This window comes from Lactuca saligna, chromosome 8 (assembly GCF_052625555.1).
Source record: "Lactuca saligna cultivar CGN05327 chromosome 8, ASM5262555v1, whole genome shotgun sequence".
Taxonomy (NCBI): Eukaryota; Viridiplantae; Streptophyta; class Magnoliopsida; order Asterales; family Asteraceae; genus Lactuca; species Lactuca saligna.
The window spans coordinates 162,684,435-162,706,454 of NC_136424.1; the positions used below are offsets into that span (position 1 = coordinate 162,684,435).

At 30.8% G+C, this 22,020-nt stretch overlaps 2 protein-coding genes and 1 long non-coding RNA gene across 13 annotated transcripts; all 3 read left to right on the top strand.

The window, feature by feature from the left end:
* Nucleotides 1–1,707: 1,707 nt before the first annotated feature.
* On the top strand, nucleotides 1,708–12,476 carry FLS1 (flavonol synthase 1). The gene is made up of 3 exons (XM_078969836.1): nucleotides 1,708–2,210; nucleotides 10,751–11,078; nucleotides 12,173–12,476. The coding sequence occupies exons 1-3, from the start codon at nucleotides 1,744–1,746 to the stop codon at nucleotides 12,383–12,385; spliced, it is 1,008 nt and encodes a 335-aa protein (XP_078825962.1). The 5' UTR covers nucleotides 1,708–1,743; the 3' UTR covers nucleotides 12,386–12,476.
* Nucleotides 12,477–12,800: 324 nt separating this feature from the next.
* LOC145008464 (uncharacterized) lies at nucleotides 12,801–15,599 on the top strand. 6 transcript variants are annotated; one of them, XR_013663462.1, is made up of 4 exons: nucleotides 12,801–13,947; nucleotides 14,190–14,241; nucleotides 14,373–14,459; nucleotides 15,382–15,599. It is a non-coding gene; the product is annotated as an uncharacterized LOC145008464 (long non-coding RNA). The 6 variants fall into 6 exon arrangements; XR_013663461.1 differs by having other exon boundaries at nucleotides 12,801–14,241; XR_013663460.1 differs by having other exon boundaries at nucleotides 14,190–14,459.
* Nucleotides 15,600–17,724: 2,125 nt separating this feature from the next.
* Nucleotides 17,725–21,073, top strand: LOC145012667 (uncharacterized). Of its 6 annotated transcripts, none has more exons than XR_013664611.1 (9): nucleotides 17,725–18,743; nucleotides 18,852–18,925; nucleotides 19,010–19,169; nucleotides 19,258–19,377; nucleotides 19,458–19,566; nucleotides 19,958–19,992; nucleotides 20,064–20,101; nucleotides 20,464–20,619; nucleotides 20,718–21,073. XR_013664611.1 is itself a non-coding variant. In XM_078971463.1 (9 exons), exons 5-9 carry the CDS (start codon nucleotides 19,366–19,368, stop codon nucleotides 20,786–20,788), a joined length of 375 nt encoding a protein of 124 aa, XP_078827589.1. In that variant the 5' UTR covers nucleotides 17,725–18,308; nucleotides 18,536–18,743; nucleotides 18,852–18,925; nucleotides 19,010–19,169; nucleotides 19,258–19,365; the 3' UTR covers nucleotides 20,789–21,073. The 6 variants fall into 6 exon arrangements, 4 of the variants coding, with proteins under 4 accessions (XP_078827589.1, XP_078827588.1, XP_078827592.1 ...); XR_013664612.1 differs by having other exon boundaries at nucleotides 19,966–19,992; XM_078971463.1 differs by lacking the exon at nucleotides 20,064–20,101 and having other exon boundaries at nucleotides 17,725–18,308; nucleotides 18,536–18,743; nucleotides 19,966–19,992.
* Nucleotides 21,074–22,020: the final 947 nt, after the last annotated feature.

Below are 22,020 nucleotides of genomic sequence, written 5' to 3' on the forward strand. Positions count from 1 at the left end.
CAATTTAGAAATTTAAAAATTAAAGGTTAAAATTTTGGAGGAAAATAGAATTTAAAATTAAAAGGAATTTGAATTTTGGGATAAAACTGTCAATTTTGCGAAATTAGTCGAACTGGAGAAGCCTTTTGAATTAAAACGCAAATGTTTAAATCAACAAGCAGTCTAGCCCAACTGTTAAGATGCCTTTGTTGTGGATGCGGGTGATCAAGGTTCGAAACTTGCACCCCCATAATTGGTTCCCCCACCCCCCTCCCCCCCACCCTTTTTTTTTTTTTTTTTTTTTTTTTTTTTAAAATAAACGCACAGGTAAGCCACCAAGCTATCCATCGAACCGCACACGTCCGAGCCGCAAACCGCCGAGCCGTATACTCCGAGCAGCCAACTCCGGCCGTAAACCCTTCAATAGATCGCGAGAAAAACTACGCTTTTCACAATTTTTGCTCTAAAACTCGATCAAAAACTCGTTTTTATTAAAAACACGAAGAACAAACCCCCCTTATTTTGCCAAGATCTATCCAAAAATGCAGAAATCCTTCAAAAATAAGATCAAATAAGCTCTAGATATGAAAAAATTGATTGATACAATCCAAACTCTAATACCACTTGTAAGTCCCCAATCTGTTTGTGTATCAATCAGATCCGTTTGATGGTGCGGAATCACAATCAAACGGATGATGTCAGATCAAAAGAAGAGGAAGAAGAATAAGTTGAATCTAATGTATCGATGATACGAATGAAGATCCTTACAAGAGATTCACACACACACACACACTCTTCTTCCCTCTAGTTTCTCTCTCTAGAACACCTTAGAATACACACACTTAAGCTCCTCTTCAATAATACACTTATTAACCACTCCACACCCCTAACACCTATATATATACACACACTTAGGGAACATGGGTCGTGAACAGGTTTACGGCCGTAAACATTCACCTAGCCGTGAACACAGCCGCAAATGTATATTACATTACAGAAAAACCAATTGTCTAGAAAAACAAAGTATAAACCATATTTTTGACCTAACAAATACAATTAAAAGACTCCGCCTAGGCGCTGATTAAACATTGCTTAAAAGGATTAGTTGTTTAACCCCTGTCGACAACTTTATTACCATCTAACGATTTTTACAACTTTGGACTAAATATGTACGAACTGAAAATTATATTACCCTTTTAACTTTTTTTGTTTTTCGGTTTAACCTGAAGTAGCTGGCTATAAAGATTGATTGTGTATAAAAAAAAAACAAGTTAATTGATTAAATGTAGAAAAAAAATCAATGATTAAAAATAGAAAGTATATTAACTATTAAATCATTTTTTAAATAAAAGAATATTTAAAAAATGTTTATATCTTCGTAAAACCAAAATCAATGTTACTACCAGTTTTGGCAAAAAAAGCCCCTCCATATCAGCTAACAAACAAGACATATCACTTTTTATTAATAACAACCCAACAAACAAGATCATCATAAATACTTGAAAACTAAAATAAATGTTATATTAATTATAAAGCTCATTTTGATATTTTCAAGATTTACATTATTAATTTGTACAAAATATGCGTTAGTATTTTTATTTAATAAAAAAAACGACGTAACAAAGGGGTTGTCATTTTATTTTTGTTATCATTTTTGTAAAATCTAATGGGTATTTTTAAAAAGAAAGAAGTAGGTAGCCACGAAAAATAGACGTCTATAAAGAGTACCAAAACCCGAAGAATCAATAACACCAAAAACACACCATGGAGATTGAAAGAGTTCAAGAAATAGCCTCACTCTCAAACCTCAATGGCACGATCCCAATTGAGTTCATAAGATCAGAAAACGAACAACCAGCAACTACCACCATCCATGGGGTGACGCTGGAGGTTCCGGTGATCGATCTTAGCGACCTTGATGACCAAAAGTTGGTGGCTTCAATCTTTGAAGCCAGTAAAGATTGGGGGATCTTTCAGGTCGTGAACCATGACATAACAAGTGAAGTCATAAGCAAGTTACAAAAAGTTGGTAAAGAGTTCTTCGAGTTGCCACAAGAAGAGAAAGAAGCCATTGCTAAACCAGTTGGGTATAAAGGTGTTGAAGGATATGGCACAAAGCTTCAAAAGGAAGTGGAAGGGAAGAAAGGCTGGGTGGATCATTTGTTTCATAGGGTTTGGCCACCTTCTGCTATCAACTATCAGTTTTGGCCCAAAAACCCTCCATCTTACAGGTTTCATTCACTTTCTTCTTTTTTTTCTTTTAAGTTTTCTTTTTTTATATATTCTTGAAAGGAAATTAAATAAACAGTTGTATGTGTATGGTTTGGTTTAGTTGTTTTAGTCTACAATTAAACTAAATATTAAGTTTAAATAGTTACAAATCAACAGTCAATTATAGAGCTTCGAAAGTCGACAAATTGTTTTTATTTAATTGGTTTACTCCTCATTTCCTCCAAAGTATAGATACTTCAATTTTACAAAAAGAAAATAAAAAATAAAATAACTACATATTTGAACAAAAAAAAAATTATAAATTAAACATTTGTGCTTTCGCAATCATGTCCACTTTGGCTCATTTCTTATAATTTTTCTTAGAGTATCTACTGTTATGGCAATAAAGAATGAGGTCGAGGAAATAAATAAATGAACAGGTCCAAACTCTAAACGTGATGGCATTGAATTATGGAAAGTCACATGGGTCGTGGGCTTCCCACAATTTTAGAGATATTTTAGGAACAGCAAAAATATCTGAACATCAAACATTAAATGGAACTCTAAATTTTTGGAAATTTATGTTTTTGTGGGGTTTTAGGCCAGATACATACATGGATATATAAGATTTGTTATAAAAAAGTCCGTAGGTTTTGGTTGATTATGCCATTCCATTTAAACCATCCGAATCATTTATATATTTATAATATTTTGTATATTATTATCTATGATTTTAGAAATATAAAGTTTTTTTTGTTTTTTATTGATGGTACTGGCTTTGGCTTTATTATTGATGGTACTGGCTTATAATAGAGATTAAATGATTAATGGTACTGGCTTTGGCTTTGTTATTGATGTTACTATTTAGATTGATTTATCATAAAATTTTGATATAATAAATTTTATATGTTGATGATTATATTTTTATAATTTTTTTAGATAATAACTTGTTGATGTTGTTCGGAATTTGAAGTATTAAAAAAACTAAGTTAGATTTTTGGATGACATTGTGATCATGTTTTTTTTAACACGAAAAATTTTAGGAGTGATTTTTAACATATTATGAAATAAATAAGAAGTCCAATGCCCGAGGTAAACCTGGTGGTTATTTAGTAAACAAGTGTCCGATAGGACGAGGCCGAGTGTGGGACAAAGTTTTGTAATTAGGTATGTGAATATACCTGTTGAAAATAACTGATACGCGATTAAACCGATCAATCTAAATTCATATAAATCAGGTTGGGTAAATCGGGTAATAGGTTTAAAATTTCATTTAAACAATCAACCTAATATTTAATCGGTTCGGATATAAAATACAAATAAAGAATTAGATATATCCAAATACGTGATTTTAGAAAAAAAAAACATTTAGCTTTCTGATCCCATGGATCCACATGACCCAGGTAGGATCCCCATGCTTTTGAAGGGGTGTTATTAATAAGATACCTTTTAGACACCCTATTAACAACCAATAATTAACTGTTTATAATCAGTTTTTTTGGAAAAACAATGCAATTTCAGCAAATACAAATATTTAAAAAAATATTAACTAGGGTGTTCATATTGTAATGTGGGGTATTTTTTTAGCCAACCCCTTTTGAAATGGAGAGACGCTGCTCAAGATTTGGATTTACAGATGTACAAGAGCTAATATAACAACTTTATACAATAATTATGAAATACGTTATAGTTAAACATTAATTTTGTTTTGGTAGGGCAAGCAATATATATTCAAAAAACAAACAACAAACTCAAATGAGAAGCTCAAGCAATTAGAAAAAAACAGTTTAGGAGGAGAGCAGTTTTAAGCATGTCAAATAGAATTACATTTAGATCTATATTTAATCCAATTGAATTTAGATCTATATTTAATCCAAATGAATGTATATTCATGCTAAAATCATCTACAATCAAGCACCACCCAAAGCAATTTAATTTTACAGGAATCCATTTGAACGATAGAGAGTTCCTCATGTTGGACCGTTTTAAAAACAAACCCCGCAAAGCTTTCATTGAAAATTCATTATTACCATCTCATTGCCACTTCCATTTGTCACACCCAACAACAAAAGTATAGGCTTGATCAACTATAGCAGCAAACTTATCTGATTCACGACCCCTTGTAAGTTGTCTCACCCAATCCCATTAGTAGTGCATAACATGCTCGTTTTCGATAGATACCCTCTTTTAATTAATTCAAAATAATCAATCAGAAACAAGCTTACAATAATACTTTAAAATTCCATTCGTCAGCTTTTACAACTTACAATAATTAGTGGACACACGTCGTTGGCTGCAATGATGATATTTTTGTTACATTTAAGCTAATGATATGATTTATAGTTTACTTGAACCAATGTTATGGTACAAGTGACTAGTGCATCAAGGTACGTAAATATTAACAACAAAACCAATGTTATAGTTTTCAGCATTTATTCGGACAATATATGCAATTTCCGAACCCGAACTAATAGGTGAGTTATCCATATCTGAATATCCGAATTTTAATACAGTTTGGTTATTGATTATTTTTTTATTAGAAACTATCTGACTTATTCAACCTGAAATACCTGAAACATGAAAATTATACAGAGAATAATATCACTAATACCTATCTAAAACCCGTGCCATTACCATCCTTGTAGCACAATTTCAATACATTTTTTTTTGTAAAATCCAATATGCATACTTTCTTTCTATCAATTTTTATTTTATACATTAATCATTTTAATCTACTAAACTTAATTTATCAAAAATAAATACCAAAATATAAAATAAATCACACAATTAAAAAGATATTCAACCCATATATATATATATATATATATATATATATATATATATATATATATATATATATATATATATATATATATATATATATATATATATATATATATTCATCAATATTAAATACAAAATAAGTTAATTTATATTAAATTCATAAAAAATCATTTAAATTTCAAAACTACAAATTATTTGTTTGTTTTATGATTATATTTGTAAAAATATATTAAAAATCTCATCGATACACAAATTTGATACGAGGACGTAACTGAATTATTAGGTTTCTATAAAATTTTGAATTCTAAATTTAACATTACCATATAGAAATCATGTCTCTACCAAAGATGTGTCGTCTTATGATGGATGGAATCGACCGTCAAAGACGTGGACTAAACACGGTGTCGTCGGTTCTACCATCCGGAGGCCGGGCTGTTGCACCAAAAGTGTGGTTGAATCGGTTCGGTAAACCATCAACTCACTTTAATTCCATTCCAACAATTTCCAATTCTATTCCAGCATTTTCAATGATTGGGAGATGATGTTAAGGTCATTGTTTAAACCGACTATATCATAAAATGCAAATAATACGAACATGGCTACTATTTCGCGATTCGGATATAACAAACATGAGATACTTTTGTGAATCACTTCTACATCCACGAACTGCTAAAATTGATTCAAGGCAGCACAAGAAGCGGCAAGAATGAACGTTGAACAAGCTTTTGGCGTCCTAAAATTTGATTGGAGTATAATACAACATCTAACACGGTCAATGTCATCGACTAGAACAAGAGATATAATGTACAATTGCATTCTACTACACAATATGATACTACAATATAAGTGTGCTACTATATTTCCGTTTCATCATAATGATGCCCTTTTGTGAAAGAAATGAATACATATATGAACCATGAATATCACGATGTAGGATCCCACCACTAACTTCACTCACATCTCTACGTGATTACATTAAACATGTCTATATATCAACTATGGATAACTAGTTTCTTTAATTATCATTTTATCGTTAAAATTATCGTTTTTGAATTTAAATTTAAATTTTCTCTTTTTCATATAATATGTTATTTAGTGAAATTTTATGTTTAATTTTATTTTTTATATTTTAATTTCGAATGAGTAAATGTTTAATTTAAAAATAGTAAATAAATAAATTGAATGGAGTATGAGAGATAAAAGGGATAAATTTTCATATGTTATGATGTAAGTGAGAAAGAAAGAAGAGAGATAAAAAATTAATGTGGTGGAAGGTATGGGCTTTTATCACTCCCAACTTAATTGCTACCTAATTTTTGCTACCAAACTTCCATACAATTTTTTTTTTCTCTCTCTCATCCTTCTCATATACTATAGGATATGAAAATCCACCTCCCATTCCTCAAAATCTCTCGTATCTTTTAAATGACAAAACTGCAAATTTAGTCATTGTGATTTGTAAAAACCTTTGGATAGGATTCAAAAAGTTTTCGACTTGCATGCAAGGTCAAAAATTAAGGTTTTTCCCTGTTTTTGGTCCATAAAAACTTGAAAAGATGGTTATGCCCTTGTACTTTCGTTTTTGTATTTTTTATAAATTTTCAAACACTAATTTAATTTAAAAATAAAAGGAAACGAAAATAATTGTCCCCCAACCCCCCTCTCTCTCGTTTAATTCCCTCCCCCTCTCTCTCTCTCTCTCTCTCTCTCTCTCTCTCTCTCTCTCTCTCGTTTAATTCCCAGGACACAATCCATCACCATCATCTTCTTCAAAACCCAGCTCCACCCTTCTTCCTTTCTCACGTATCGGTCCTCTCTCCCCATCTAGTCGAGCACCATGTTCACATAATAAATAGAAGAAAAGCTGAAAAGGAATCCCATCAAGCAACACAACAACCATCATTGTCAAAAAAAATCAACCCAAACATCTTTGTCGAGCTCCACTATCCACGAGAACAGAGCGCCAAAAAAAAAAAAAGCAGATCGGTGGTCTAACTGCCACCAAGATCTTCGTCCTTAGGTACACCGAAAAATCCAAGTTTCAAGCCCCGTTTTTTGTGTTGTGGTTTTTATCTTAAGCATATTAACATTCATTGGTGGTTTTTATTTTGGGGGTTAGCCAAATCGACGTCGCTGCCATCTAATTCCCATACTCCTCCATTACAACCACCATCGATCACCATCGCTGCAACTAACAGCGACCACTATCGCTGCAATCTCATATGAGTTTTCTAACCTGCAAAACAACCCATATATGATGGGTAGAAATCAAAAGTCTAGAATCAATCCTCACTGGTGAGTTACCTAATAAAATTTGGGGGTTAAAGAGTCTTGAAATGATCTACATTAAAGGGAATTTGGTTACTCAAGGCTTATCCATGATCGATTTCTCCAATTTAAAGAAGTTGCAGGTTCTTTGACCGAAACCCTAAGATTCTTTTGACAATCAGTTTTTGAATTTTGACATGGGTAAGATAATAGAGTAGTGTGTTGTTGAAGGGGAAAAGGGGTTTCATTGTATGCTTATGGGACCGGTGGTCGAGTTCGATCAACAGGAGGCTGATCAAAGTAAGGAGTATGCCGATGGAGTTGTGTAAGATTATTAAAGATAAATAGGAATGAATTTGGGTTAAGTTAGGAGGGAGAGAGAGAGTGAGGGAATGAATTTGGGTTAAGTTAGGAGGGAGGGGGGGGAGAGAGAGAGAGAGAGAGAGAGAGAGAGAGAGAGAGAGGTTGGGGGATAATTATTTTTAAATTAAATTAGTATTTGAAAATTTAAAAAAAAATACAAAAAGAAAGTAAAATGGAATAATCGTCTTTTCAAGTTTTTTTGGACCAAAAACACGGAAAAACCTTAATTTTGGACCTCTTGTGCAAGTCGAAAACCTTTTGGATCCTATCCAAAGGTTTTTACAAACCACGATGACTAAATTTGCAGTTTTGTCCTTTTAAATTAAAAAAATACCAATTTAAAAGTAAAAAAATAAACAAAATATAAAATAAAGTACTACAAATGGTGAATAAAAAGGTAAAACGATAATCAAAATTCAAAGACAATAATTAAAATCCTAAAATGATAACTAAAAATTCTAAAACAATTAAAAAACCTAAAATGAATTCTAAAATTCTCAACTATCTTACTTTGTAATTTTTGTTTCTTCATAAGCACCATGCTTAGCAAACCTCCAATCAAATGTTCACACAAATTAAGAAAGTACTAAATATTTTGAGCCTCTTTACAAGCTCCTCTTATTTTTCAATCCATTTCATTGATTTTTCCAGTTTGGTATAATCTCGTTCAGTCTCGATGATGGTTTCAAGTTCTTCGCTTGATACCTCATTTTGGTTTGATGGATAGTAGTGGGTTTGTCGCTAGACTCTTTGAATTCGGTTTTGAGCTTCACAAAATTGTGATACTTTGGGAGGAGAACCAAGAATTTTTTTTGGAGGAATATGAAACTGGTTGTAGGATTGTTGCATCGGAAGTGACTTATATTGTTATTGAGAATATTGGTATTGAGGGTAGTTTGTAATTTGAGTTTTCGGAACAAAAAATAATGGTTCTTGACAATTACTATCATTTTGTCGATTGCGTCTTAAGCTAGAACCGATTTTGTAGGATATTCCACAATAGTCCATTTAAATTGGAATTGGAATGCACTTGAATAAAATGATACTAGAATTGGAGAGAACATGAATGGAATGGAAGAAGGATGGAACAGAATTAGAAAGAATGTGTAGTTTTTTGAAGTGGTAAAAGATTGTATTTACCCATTAGGCGAGAGTATATAGAGAGAAAGAGATACCCAACGATGTAGTTAACACATGCATTCTCTCATTAGGCGGTATCGCCTTTGCTTGCGACTATCATGGTAGTGATACAACCCTTAAACCGTAGTTTAAACCGCTCGACTCTGATTATCCTTAGGATCCTCTAACAACGCATTAATGAAGGTTTAAGGTACACCAAAGATACAGGGGATTGTGTCTCTACTAGTGATAGAAATAAAATTTAATAAATGTTATTGACATTAAATAATCGGGTATTTTTTTTACATATTAGGGTAGGGGAGTGGTTCAAACATGTCATACCACTTAAATTTATTGTTGTTTAAGATGGGGGTAGGGGGGGGGGGGGTTATGCGATTGTTCTTTTTTTCCTTTTTAATTTGGCTATTGTCTAAAACAAGGTAATTTATATAAAATGAAAATTTTCATTAAATCAAAAGGGAAATTACATGATAACAAAAAACAAGACATTTGAAATTAAAACATTGGAAACATGAAACATAAAAATGACATCACTTAAGTCTCCATACCGGAGCATTGTTGAACACCCCTGACAACTTTCCAAAAGTCTACACAACGGTGATGTTTGTTCCTTTCTTAGTGGAAAAATGAAAGTGTAGTATTTAACACCATTCTATCATTTTCACCACTTGGGCAAGCACGCCTAACTTTATTAAAGACAACGTAGAACTCTATTACCACCTTGTTTGTATGCTTCTCTTCGGCATAAATTTGATATTTGCTTGGGTAGCGACATTCATTTCCTTGAGCAAACGTTGTGTGACTTTGTCATAAAATGATGAACAATTTCCATTGATGCCAGCCCTCGGGTCTTGCATGGGTCAATGACCCATGCACGAGCCAAAATGACATCCTCAATCGTGGTCCAAGGTACAATTAGGGAACGAGTTAAGTGTTTGAGGAATATATTTTGAGAGAGGCAAAATAAATAGAGGGATGAATATTAAATGTTTAAAAGTGATGAGAAATGAAGATGATTGTTGGTATTTATTTTGGTAGAAAATTGAAATTGATAATAATTACCTCTCTCGTTTACAAGTTGTTATTGAGTTGGTTGGCCGAACTCGACATGCCGAGATAAGGATGCGCCATTTGTCCGATCCTCTTCCCTTAGCCTTAGTCTAGCTTCAAGATACACTCCTACCTAGAATTTGACTATTTTTCATTGGGAGTCAACTTATCTTTTTATGTTTTTTAAATCTTTTATCATTTTTCAATAGCACCGCTAGATAATAATTAGGTTAGGATATACTAGACTAAGATGGTGTATAATAAAGGTTAAATGTTACTATACGTACCCCTCATTCATATATGTTAAATCATATGTGTCCACATACTATTTCACTCACAATGAAAGATATACAAAACAATTTGGGGATATGTATAGAATTTCCCTAAAATTTTCTTGGGAGAAGGAGTGGTGTCGGAGAAATCCGAGACTTGCTCCCGAAGGAAGAGCAATTAACCAATCACATTAAGTGTCATTATTATGGGAATACACATATTTTGTTTTATGTAAAGTGAAAAAGGTTATAATAATTATTAACTTTTCTTTTGAAAGAGTTAAAATGTTAACCATGTAATGATGCTTTAGTTATAATCATTTTTTTAGTTTTATAAATATACGTTTTAAGTTGAAGAATAAATTTAACAATGTCTATTTTAGAACCAAGCCGGTTTCATACATTTTCTGTAAAACGAAATACTATCACGGGTTTCAATGTCACATTATGATGTCTTATGACAATTGGAATACAAAAAGTGTGTAGGTTGGATTTTACATATAATGACAAACCTACATCATCATTCAAAACAAACAAAATTTAATTACCTAAGTAATCTTAAAAATATTGAATTGCATATAAGAATTGACAAGAAAACATCATATAACTTATCAATAATAGTTTGTTGGATATTTTAGATAATAGTAAGGTTTGTATGATTGTGTAAATTTGATTTTATTCAGGGAAACAAACGAGCAATACACAAGTATGTTGATAGGGGTAGCAAACAAATTGCTTGGATTCCTATCAAAAGGACTTGGATTAGAAGAGGGTGAAATAAAACAAGGGTTGGGTGGTGAAGACTTGACCTACATGTTGAAAATAAACTACTACCCACCATGCCCATGTCCCGAGCTTGCTCTTGGGGTTGTACCCCATACAGATATGTCCTCCATCACCATACTTGTCCCAAATGAAGTTCAAGGTCTACAAGTATTTAAAGATGACCATTGGTATGATGTTGCATACATCCCTAATGCTCTCATTATTCACATTGGTGACCAAATGGAGGTAAATCAACTCAATTCATTCACTACATCTTTATTTGTATCCGTATCTATATCTCTATCCATATTAATTATGTGTAGGATGACCTTCACCCTTAAAGGTAAAAATGTTATTATAGGTTTTTGTGTATTTGTTATTATAGGTTCAGGTTCATTTGAGACCATTCTAATTTTGTGAGACCGTGAGACCAAATCTAAAAATAATTTTAAAATGCAAAATAAATGGAAAAATCCAAAAATTCTTTTTTTTTAATATTATTTTCGGAACTTGAATTAACTAAAAAAAAATAAAAATAAAATAAAATAAAAATAAAAATAAATAAAAAAATCCCGTTTTTGTTTTTTAAAATACGTGAAATATTCTAAATAGAATATTACACTGACATATTCTAAAAAATAATTTTAAAATGAAAAATAAATGGAAAAATCTAAAAAAAAAATTTTAAATATTATTTTCGGAACTTGAATTAACTAAAAATAAAAAAAAAATCTTTTTTTAAAAATACATGAAATATTCTAAATAGAATATTACACTGCACATATTCTAAAAATAATTTTAAAATGCAAAATAAATGGAAAAATCAAAAAATTCTTTTTTTAAATATTATTTTCGGAACTTGAATTAACTAAAATAAAAAAAATAATAAAAAAAATAAAAAAATAAATAAAAAAATGCGTCTCACGATCTCACAAAATTAAGCCGTCTCACATGAACCTAACGCTATATATATATATATATATGTGTGTGTGTGTGTGTGTGTGTGTGTATGTATTTGTTTATATGTGTGTGTGTATTTGTTTTAGTGTTAAGAGGGCTAGGATGGTATTCATCCTTAAAGATTGAAAAATTTTCAAATGTTTGGACAACACAGAAGAAAGTTTTTAGTTTATGTCGCTACAACTGAGATTATTAAGATTTTATGGCTATTTGATATTTATATGACTAACTAATGAAACAATACTAACAAACGGTAAGAATGAGTCTGTATGTGTATTGTCATTGTAAGAAAGATATAATGATTTTTAAATCATTCATAGAAATTTTTTATAAAAGCTAAAAGCCAATACAAATAAAAAAATATTTTTTGTGTTTGGCAGATACTGAGCAATGGAATATATAAGAGTGTGTATCACAGAACAACAGTTAACAAAGAGAAGACAAGAATGTCTTGGCCAATGTTCTTAGAGCCACCATCAGAGTTTGAGGTTGGACCAATTCCAAAGCTTATTAATCAAGACAATCCACCAAAATACAAGACTAAGAAATACAAAGATTATGTCTATTGCAAGCTAAACAAGCTTCCACAATAATATATTCGTGTGTGTTTGTGTGTTTGTGTTTTTTATTTTCTTGAATATGGGATTGTACTTTGTAATACTAGACTATTGGATTTTGGTTTAATGTTGTTTAAGCATAAAATTAGTAGACAGTATATAACCATAATATAAAATATACAAAAATTAATTATATATTATAAAAACTTAAAAGGAATGAATTTTTAATGGACTTACTCACATGTATAAAATGGTCGACCTAATAACCTAAAAATTCTCTTATATTTCTTGTGTAAGAGGAAACATTTCTAAATGGATACCACCAATTTTAATTATCACTTTTGTTTGTATAATATATATATATATATATATATATATATATATATATATATATATATATATATATATATATACACCATCTTATAATGCATTTATCTTTATGGGCCCTAAGCATTTTAAGACTATTGTCTTAAAAAACAAGGAGAAGGGATCTTGACCCTTTATTATCATTCTAACGGTCCAAATGATCTCACAGGACATTCACACGGATCAACCATCTCCTGATACCTTCTTCTCCCGCTCTTCCATGTTCATTTCAAAATTTGAATACGCTATCCTTTTCTCTCTAGAAACCCTAGCTATAATCGCCATCACTACAACCACTTTTCTCATTCTCTATTTCTTAACCGGCGACCCATCACCATAACCACCAGAAGCACCTCCTTCAACACGAAGACCAGAAAGAGAGACGAAGTTTAACCCTACACATGCCGCTGATTTGCTCTTTAAAAACTAAAACCTAGATATCGTGTGACCATATGCCGCCGCACCATCGCTTGCCGCCTTCCCACCATTATCAATTTACTGGCCTGTGGACAGCTTAACCATCTTCTTTACCTGACACTACCCTCGAAAATTGATTTAACACTTGAACTGGTAAGTATTTTCCTTTCAATTTTTGTTTGCTTATGGTTTATTTTATTGCTTTATATCTATTTAAACCACCGAAACATTTTGAAGTTTTAAACTCTTCTCGTTTGATTCTAATAGCTCGAGTTTGTATTTTAGTCATAATGCTCCCAAGCCCCAATAATTTTACAGGTATGTATTCATAGAATCGATTTTCTGATTTTTTTATCTCGGATTTTCTCAAAACATATTTTCTTTTATGTATTTTGTTTCTTCCCAATTTGCTCAAGAACTCTAATTATTTGACATTTATTGTATTGATTTTCAGATCTATGTGTGTATAATCATGGTTTTGGCAACTTAGAGATGGATTTCAAGTTTTTTGTTTCTTCATAATTAGTTTCCTATACGCAGACAAATGTTTTTTTTTTTTTTTTTTTGTAAATTCATTGTTTTTATTGTTGAAATGAAGCTGCAGAAAATGCTTGGATATAGTTCTATACTGATGTTATATTGTTTGCAGGAGTGGATTGGAATTTGGGTTCATCAAGGGCTTTTTGTACACTTAATATTTTCACATTTCTCATAAATGAGTTGTAAATGGTATCCATTGTGCAGGAGCATATCTGGGATTTGTGTCCCGCTCTCTAGCATTGAGCCCTAAACTACAATTTAAAGAAGTATAATAGGTATCTGTTTATTTTTTCTTTTCACTCATCTTCATCTACTGATCTAAACCCCTTCTTTAATGGCATATGTGTTATTTAACTTTATGTATGATAAAATTTCTAATTATGTGTTTCTTATCTCTAATGGCTCAAAACACTTTAAAAATCACTAATGATTTTGTATCTTTGTTCATATAGTATATTTTATGGTATTAATACATAAATCCTAATGTTCGTGTCTAATGTTTACAAATATTGATTAGGCCAAGTGATTTTGGGTTTTATTTTAACCTAACATAGCATCTCCACCATCCAGTGAGTAGACTCTTGCTATCACGATTTTTAATGCAAATATTTGTAAATTCTGCTAGCTTTGTGCTGATTACAGTTAGAAAGTATTTTCTTTATTTTAATAATTCTTTTATTTATATTGAAATTTGATGCAGAAAAGTTATTGAAGAAAATGAAAAGGTTTTGTTTGAAACCTGATGATTCAACAAGTTTGGGTGTTTAGTAACACATTTGGCAACAAGGTAAGAAAATTTATACTTCTCTTGCTTGTATATGTCATCTTCTCAGAAACCACAAAATTCTCATGTTTTTGAGATGTTTGTATTCTTGACAGTTTTGGTTTATAACTGTATGATGTTTGTGTAATTGTGTATGTGTGTATGCATGTCTGTTTTTTTTATGTGTTGCTCTCTCTCTCTCTCTCTCTCTCTCTCTCTCTTTCTCTCTCTCTCTCTCTCTCTCTCTCTCTCTCTCTCCTATTTGTGTGTGTTGTAAACACATAGTAGGATGTTGTATTAACTGCATGTAGTAAGTACACGTGGTAATGAATAAAATTAGGATGTTATAATACACAAATAAATAAAATTAGGTTGCTATTTTTTAGCAGTTACGCTTAACTTTTTTGCTTTCCATATCTCTAATTCCCCGATAATGGTGTTGGTGGATGCATATGAACATTTATTTCGTATTTATTGGATTTTTAATATACCCGATTAATTGAAATCTCATTTTTTACAATCTTCATGCTTACAAGTTGAGATCGTTGACTAAGGAAACAGAGGGTGCTTACAATCTTTCTTGCTTCTGCCTGTTTTCTTCTTGGTTATGACTAATGTCAGATCTATGTTTTCTTGGAATCGATATGTGTTAGAACCAATATACGAATACATAGTGCATCTTTCATGGTTTTTACAGATCTTCAAATTTGGGACAATAAAATACTTTATTTCCGATTTTTGGTTTTGTTTTTTCGTCTTTATCTTAGTATATCAGATCAAGGAATGAAGTTCTTATTTTTTTATTTTCATATTATATATATGAAAATATAAGTTCCTTTACTTTTTTTCGTATTTAGATATTGAAAATCTTTTCGTTTTTGATTTTTGCTTTTCAGATCTGTTAATGTAAGATATTTTAATTTCTACACTGTTTGCTTTGCTTTAGGTTTGTAGGTCTGAAATACAGAACTTGCCAAGGCAGAAATCTCACCATTTTGGAAGATTTGTTATGTGTTTATTAGATGTTAGAAGGAGTAACTGGTTATTGGTTTTGTTATAGTGAATAATCACTGTTTCATTTTGAGAGATACATGCAAGTGTTTCATTTTGAGAGATACATGCAAGTAAGTTTTGATATATATGGAAAAGTTGTTGATTGCCGGATGATGAAGGGTTAAAAATAATTGTTTATTTTTAAATTGCTTGTGATATTTACAAATAAAAGATTAAAAAGAATTAGAATTTAAAGAAAGATCAAATTTGTTGCTTTTATTTAAAATTGTTGTAATGATTTAATTTGATGGATTGATGAAGTACACGATAAAAAGTTAAAATTTTGTTTGATTATTAGTTGTTATTAAAAAAATTGAAATGAAATAACCCTATTAAAAGTAAACTTTCAAATTACGATATTTTAGTTGGAAAGATTGAACTTGTTTAAATTTCAATTTTATTATATAGGTATATTTTTTTAAAAAATAATTGTGTCTTAAATATATAATACAAAGAGAAAGAGAAGCTAATACGATAATTGTAAATAAAATATAGAAGACTTTGTTTTAAAAGTTTTAAAATCAGTGATTTTAAAAGTTAAGCACAAAAATATCGTTTGGTACTTCTAAATCACTTACATTGCTTTTTTCATTTCCGACTGTCTAATCTATTTCTTATACATTGCCAACTCAATAAAACCATTTTATTACAATTTAAACTTTTAACAATTATATATTTTTCGGCAATATCTATCTTCATGCTAGATATTTGATGTAAAAATAATACTAAAATCAGCATCTAATAAAAACATTATAATCTTATATTCATATAAATGATTTTTTCTAATCAAAGTTTACTTATGATTTATAAGGATTTATAATAAAGTCAACATATAATAAAAACATTATAATCTTATATTCATATAAATGATTTTTTATAATCGAAGTAGAAAGTAGTTTACTTATAATTTAGAATACCAAAGCTTAAAATGATACCCGTTAATATAGATAAAAATTAGTAACTACCATTTTTGATAATCCAACACTTTTGATATCTAAATGTTTGAATCTACAGTTATAGTATGATTTCTTATGATACAATTTATTATTTAATATTAATAACCCTTATTATTACAAATATAAAATAACTGAATTTTAATACACCGGAAACAAAGCACAAAAGAACAAAAAAAAAACGATATATAATTTAATATTTAACTTTTTACATGTTGATGTCATGTATAGTCTTGCTTAAAATGTAACATCTTATCCATTTAATATATCGTATTTTAGCTTTTAATTTCGAAATGAAACAAATAAAATGTAAATTTATTATCATCTTAACATTATTCGTTAAATGAAATTAATCGTCGTCCGCCGCCGATTAAAGAGTAATAGACGAAAATTAATATTTGTTGTCCGTCTAGAGACAGCTGATCATCGAAAGAAATAAATCGTCAGAAAGAAATAAATTGAAAAGAAACAATTTGATGATCGTCGAAATGACATTAACTTTTGATCAGAAACTAATTGTCGGAATGAAACAAATACCCACCGCCGCATCGCGCGGGTACACTACTAGTGTATATATATATATATATATATATATATATATATATATATATATATATATATATATATATTAGAATTAAGATTAATATATATACATATCAAACTATACGAAGAAATATCCATTCTATTCTTTTCTAAATTTAATTGTGATAAAATTCCTAACTTTTTTTTATTGTATTTATAAATTTACAAAAAAAGAAATTATATATTAATTGTCTAGAAATCTATAAATTATAAGTTTTATATATATTTTATAAAAATAATAACATATATAAATACCTCAAAAGCGAGTGGTCCTCTAAGATATATGTAAGATGTAAATAAAATATGCAACAAAGAGTATGTAAATAAAATATGCAACAAAGAGTATGTGGTTAGCACATGAATCTAATAAACCCAATTTATATTGGAATTGAATCTTTTACACTAAACAATTTTTTAGATTTTTATCTGTTCACACATAAAAAATTACTTACTTATAACAAAAGCATAACAAATGTATAACCAATTTCCATATATATATATATATATATCTATACTACCTTATAATAGAAATCTAATTATTTCCATAAATAGATTCAATATAATAATAATATTTTTTTAAGACGTTCAAGTCTCTAAACCTAAAGTACAACTAATTGTGAATAAAATAATACTAAAATTTTAAACAAGTCTCTTATCTAGGTTTGACCCAACTTCTTTGTTATTTATTTGATCGAGTCATTTTGATTCCGAGATATCAGCAAATATTTGTGGATTACAACCCGTCTTCCTCTCATATCTCGACTCGTCTACTGATTCGTTGCAGAAATTAGATTTAATCATTTGTTTGCTTCCGGTCACACCCTATCTGTCGTCACCAGTAGCACCATCTCCTCCTTCTCTCCACCCATCGACGACATTCACTATTGCTCGATATTGGCTCTGGTTTTGTGAAAGCACTATTGTCTCCACTTCTGCATAGTCACACCATCAACCAGCGCCCTTCTAGGGTTTGCTATCCCCTCTCTCTATTTCTCTGTGATAGAAGATGAAGAGGATGGGCACCATGCTACTCCATTCCTGATGCGACTATGTGAAAGTTTAGAACAAGTTAACAGAAAATTGTTCACCATGTGAGCTTTAGGTGTATTGCTATTGATTTTGGATAAATCAAAGGCTAACTACTTTAGTAAGTGCACGCAAGTTGGAAATGCTTAAATGACTATGTGTTACATGTTTGAGTTGACCATTTCATCTATGGATTTGAGTCACTTGACAGAATCTGCGTAAACAAACATTTCTGGAAAGCTTAGATGACATCGTGGATGTAATTTTAGTTTCATTTCCCCCTTCAGTCTAAATTAATTCTGCAATATAGTTGAATTCAGGTTCTGTTGACTGTTGAGTGAATGCATTTGTTATCTCCTTGTGTCCTCTTATACTTGTGCATCTGTTTGAACTTATTTATTATATCATCCATGTATCTTTCTGTTTTGATTTGGAATTTTCTCATTGACATTTGTTCAATTATATGTGTTCTATTTCCTCTTTCAGATGCAATCAGGGTATGGTCGTTCTCTATTTGAGTCCCTCCTTCCGCTGATTTTGGGGCATGATATTAGTGGTGAAATTGCAGCAATTGGGCAAGAATTTTTTAGGGCACTTCATCCAACATCTATGAGAGGCACTTACACCGATTATGCCATTCTTGCAGAAGATCAACTTACCCCAAAACCATCAACAATCTCACACGTGACACGTGGTATGTATTATGTTTTCTTTAACATCATTAACCTCTCTTTTCTTGTTCATTTTCTTCATATCTATCCTAACTACATCAAATCTATATGTTGCATTCATGATCCTCCAGGATGCAAGTGCAATTCCTTTTGCTGCCCTAACAGCATGATGTGCTCTTAAATCTACTGCCAGGATAAGTAAAGGGTATGTTTGTAATTTGTTGCACTTTGGCTATAAAGTTTTATATATAAAAAAAGAAACTCATATTTTTTCACTTAATGTCTACAGATAGAGGGTATTAGTGGTGGGTGGAGGAGGAGCTGTAGGTTACTCTGCAGTTCAACTAGCTGTTGTAGCAGGCTGTGCGATTTTAGCTACATGTGAAAGTGAAAGCATAGATCGCCTCTTGGCAGCTGGTGCTGAACATGCACTCGACTATACCTTTGAGGTGATGTAATTTTGAATGTTTGTCAGGGGTAAGGGCGTCTTTTACTTTTAAGTTGTGTTCTCAATGTTTGAATATTTATGATGTACAGGATCTGGAAGTAAGATTGAAAGGAAAGTACAATGTTGTTTTAGACCCGATTGGTATACAACAAACGGAACAATTATGAATCAATCTTTTAAAACGAGGCGGACATTACATGACATTGCAGGTGATAAAACAAAACCATGTTGTGATTAATGGATTTTTAAAGTTAATTTTTATGTTGATATGTGTTGATTTTTGGTTTAGGGGGAGTCTGCATCATTGAGTGATAGATATGGTCTGGTTATTGGCCTTCCTACTGCTACTTCCATTTTGATGAAGAAACAGATTCAATATCGGTTATCTCATGGAATAGGTAAAACTCATTCAAACAAGTATGACTGAGATTACTTTTCTAAAATCAATCTGATAAACTACAAGCATAGACATGCTGCTGTGAATGATTGTACATTGCTATTAAATGGTTGTACGTATATGAACTTGGAATGGAACTGAAAGATTAAAAATAAACCCTAGCTTTCGAACGGATAGAACACTCCAGAGATCATTTATCACTGAATACGCTCCAAGATACCCACTCTCTAACATCAATACGTAATTAGACTGAACTAACTAAGAGAATGACCAAAATACCCCTCAATCTCTCCTTTATTACAGATGCTTTACTTGTACTTATTTCCTACCTTTAAAAATACTATGAAGTGTAACATGTTTCTTTTTGAATTAATGCAAAAATATGATTTAAGAGATACAGACATGGAAATGAGGGCCTCCCTATCAGGTATATCTATAGCTTTTCATATATTTATATCAATATTTTGTAAATTGTAATAATTATCCTTGCATGGTCAGTGATATGTACATTATCACAGTGGTTTCCGAAACTTGAAGTAAGTTGTTTTTAACTTTTACATAAAATATTTGAGAATGTGTATCTTTATTTCTTATTTAAGCATTTCGTAAATTTATAAAATATCTAAGAATCTATATAATTATTATATTTGAAATTTATAATTTTTAATGAAACAAACAACTGTTCATTCAGCCCCAAAAGAAACTATATTTCATTTCTTTTAGAGTCAGTGAGGGTTTAGGGTTTAGGGCATTATTTATCCATTAGTCCGGGCAACAACATAACGAACAATAAAAGAAAAGAAAATGTTTTCATTTTGGCAATACAAGGGCAATTAAAGTCGTGAGTGTTTGAGTTAAGACGTTATCAATATGACTTATGGAGTAAGTGTTTTTGCAGAATATTGGTGGACTTATATGAGGACAAATGCAAAAGGTCTGGTTGAGATTCGGAGGCTGACTGAGGCTGGGAGACTGAAAGTTTCTGTTCAGAAGACATTCCCAATTATGCAAGTGCAAGAGGCACATCAAGCTAAAGATACAAGGATAAATCCGGGTAAAGTAGTTCTTCAACTCACAGGCCTCGATAGTATTGATCATTCCTCAATAGTCTGATGATTTTAAAGATTTCTAAGGATCCTTTTCAACATTTAGGTGCTGGTCGATTAAAAATTGACTTTTGGGTAATTTTTGCTCTAGGTGCTCTAAAAGCACCTCTCCATTGAATGGAAGACCTGAGGTAATACGATAATGTATGGTACATGAAGCATATTTATTGTCTCCATAACAACCCCACAGATTGCAAAAGAGATCAGGAATGTCCATAATATTGTAGGGTTCAAGAACTTCTTCCCTTTACAGGTTTGAGCTCAAATTATTTGTGTTTTTAGGAATTTTTCATAAAAATGTCATTGATGAATTTATCAGTTTGGTATAGATTGACTTATGTAAACCGATTAATCTTTTTCATTTCAGTCCATTATTGAGCTACGGTCGAAAGTTTTTTACAACCTTGATATTACCTTATTTGTTATTGTTGGTTTCCAATTTATTAGAAACAAACTTTTTAACACAACGAATCATTTACAAATCAATATTTTTGTATCAAACCTATAACCGAACGGCTTTAGTGTCAGTAGGTGCCTAAATGAAGTGATTAAGCGTCGGGGGCTTGTGTTTGTATATGTAGTACGTTGAAAATCTTATAAATGGGTGGGATACATTCCAATGGTTGTCATCACATCATAAAATTTTATGGAGAGTTAATAATAAAAAAATTGAAAATACATTATTAAAAGTAAAGAATTGAAAGTAAAATACTATAAAAAAAATAAATGTATAAACATTTGTTTTAAAATTATAAATAGGAAATTTTTCATTGTTTTTTCATAGACGATTTTTATTGTCTTGATAAACAATTGTATTTTAATTATAATTTGTATATGCTTTCAGAACCAAAAAAACAACTCAAGATAGACTGCAAATAAAAAACGGTTTGAATATTACAAACCCACAACACATTAAACCCATTAAACCGGTCAAAGTTCTGAAACAAGCTAAGATGTTACTATTGTTTGGAGTTAATATTTTGATTGATTAATTGCAATTTACAAAGAAGTGACACACAAATCGATTTATCAGTGTTTGAGGATTGTAAGGACTAAAGAACTATCAATATTTTGTTAGTTGGTTAATATTTAATGATTTTTTTGAACTGGCAAATACAAATATATAATCTACTCCTAAACTAACACCTAAATTCGTATATGTTCACAATGGCATTGAACCTTCGACCTCAAAGAGAGAGGGCACTACCTGATACCGTTGAACTAGAAACCCTTTTGATGCAATAGCCGCAAGTATACATCAAAACCGAAATAAGTTAATCACCGCTCATAAACTATTCGCTCCCGCCGCTTTGCGCGGGTAAACGACTAGTATATATATATATATATAT

Excerpts from the sequence above, each read along its gene's own strand:
- FLS1 (XM_078969836.1), top strand. The coding sequence starts at position 1,744 with ATGGAGATTGAAAGAGTTCAAGAAATAGCCTCACTCTCAAACCTCAAT. Across the intron at positions 2,211-10,750 it reads AAAAACCCTCCATCTTACAG|GGAAACAAACGAGCAATACA; the intron begins GTTTCATTCACT and ends GATTTTATTCAG. Across the intron at positions 11,079-12,172 it reads ACATTGGTGACCAAATGGAG|ATACTGAGCAATGGAATATA; the intron begins GTAAATCAACTC and ends TGTGTTTGGCAG.
- LOC145012667 (XM_078971463.1), top strand. Across the intron at positions 19,567-19,965 it reads TCGGTTATCTCATGGAATAG|ACATGGAAATGAGGGCCTCC; the intron begins GTAAAACTCATT and ends TAAGAGATACAG. Across the intron at positions 19,993-20,463 it reads AATGAGGGCCTCCCTATCAG|AATATTGGTGGACTTATATG; the intron begins GTATATCTATAG and ends GTGTTTTTGCAG.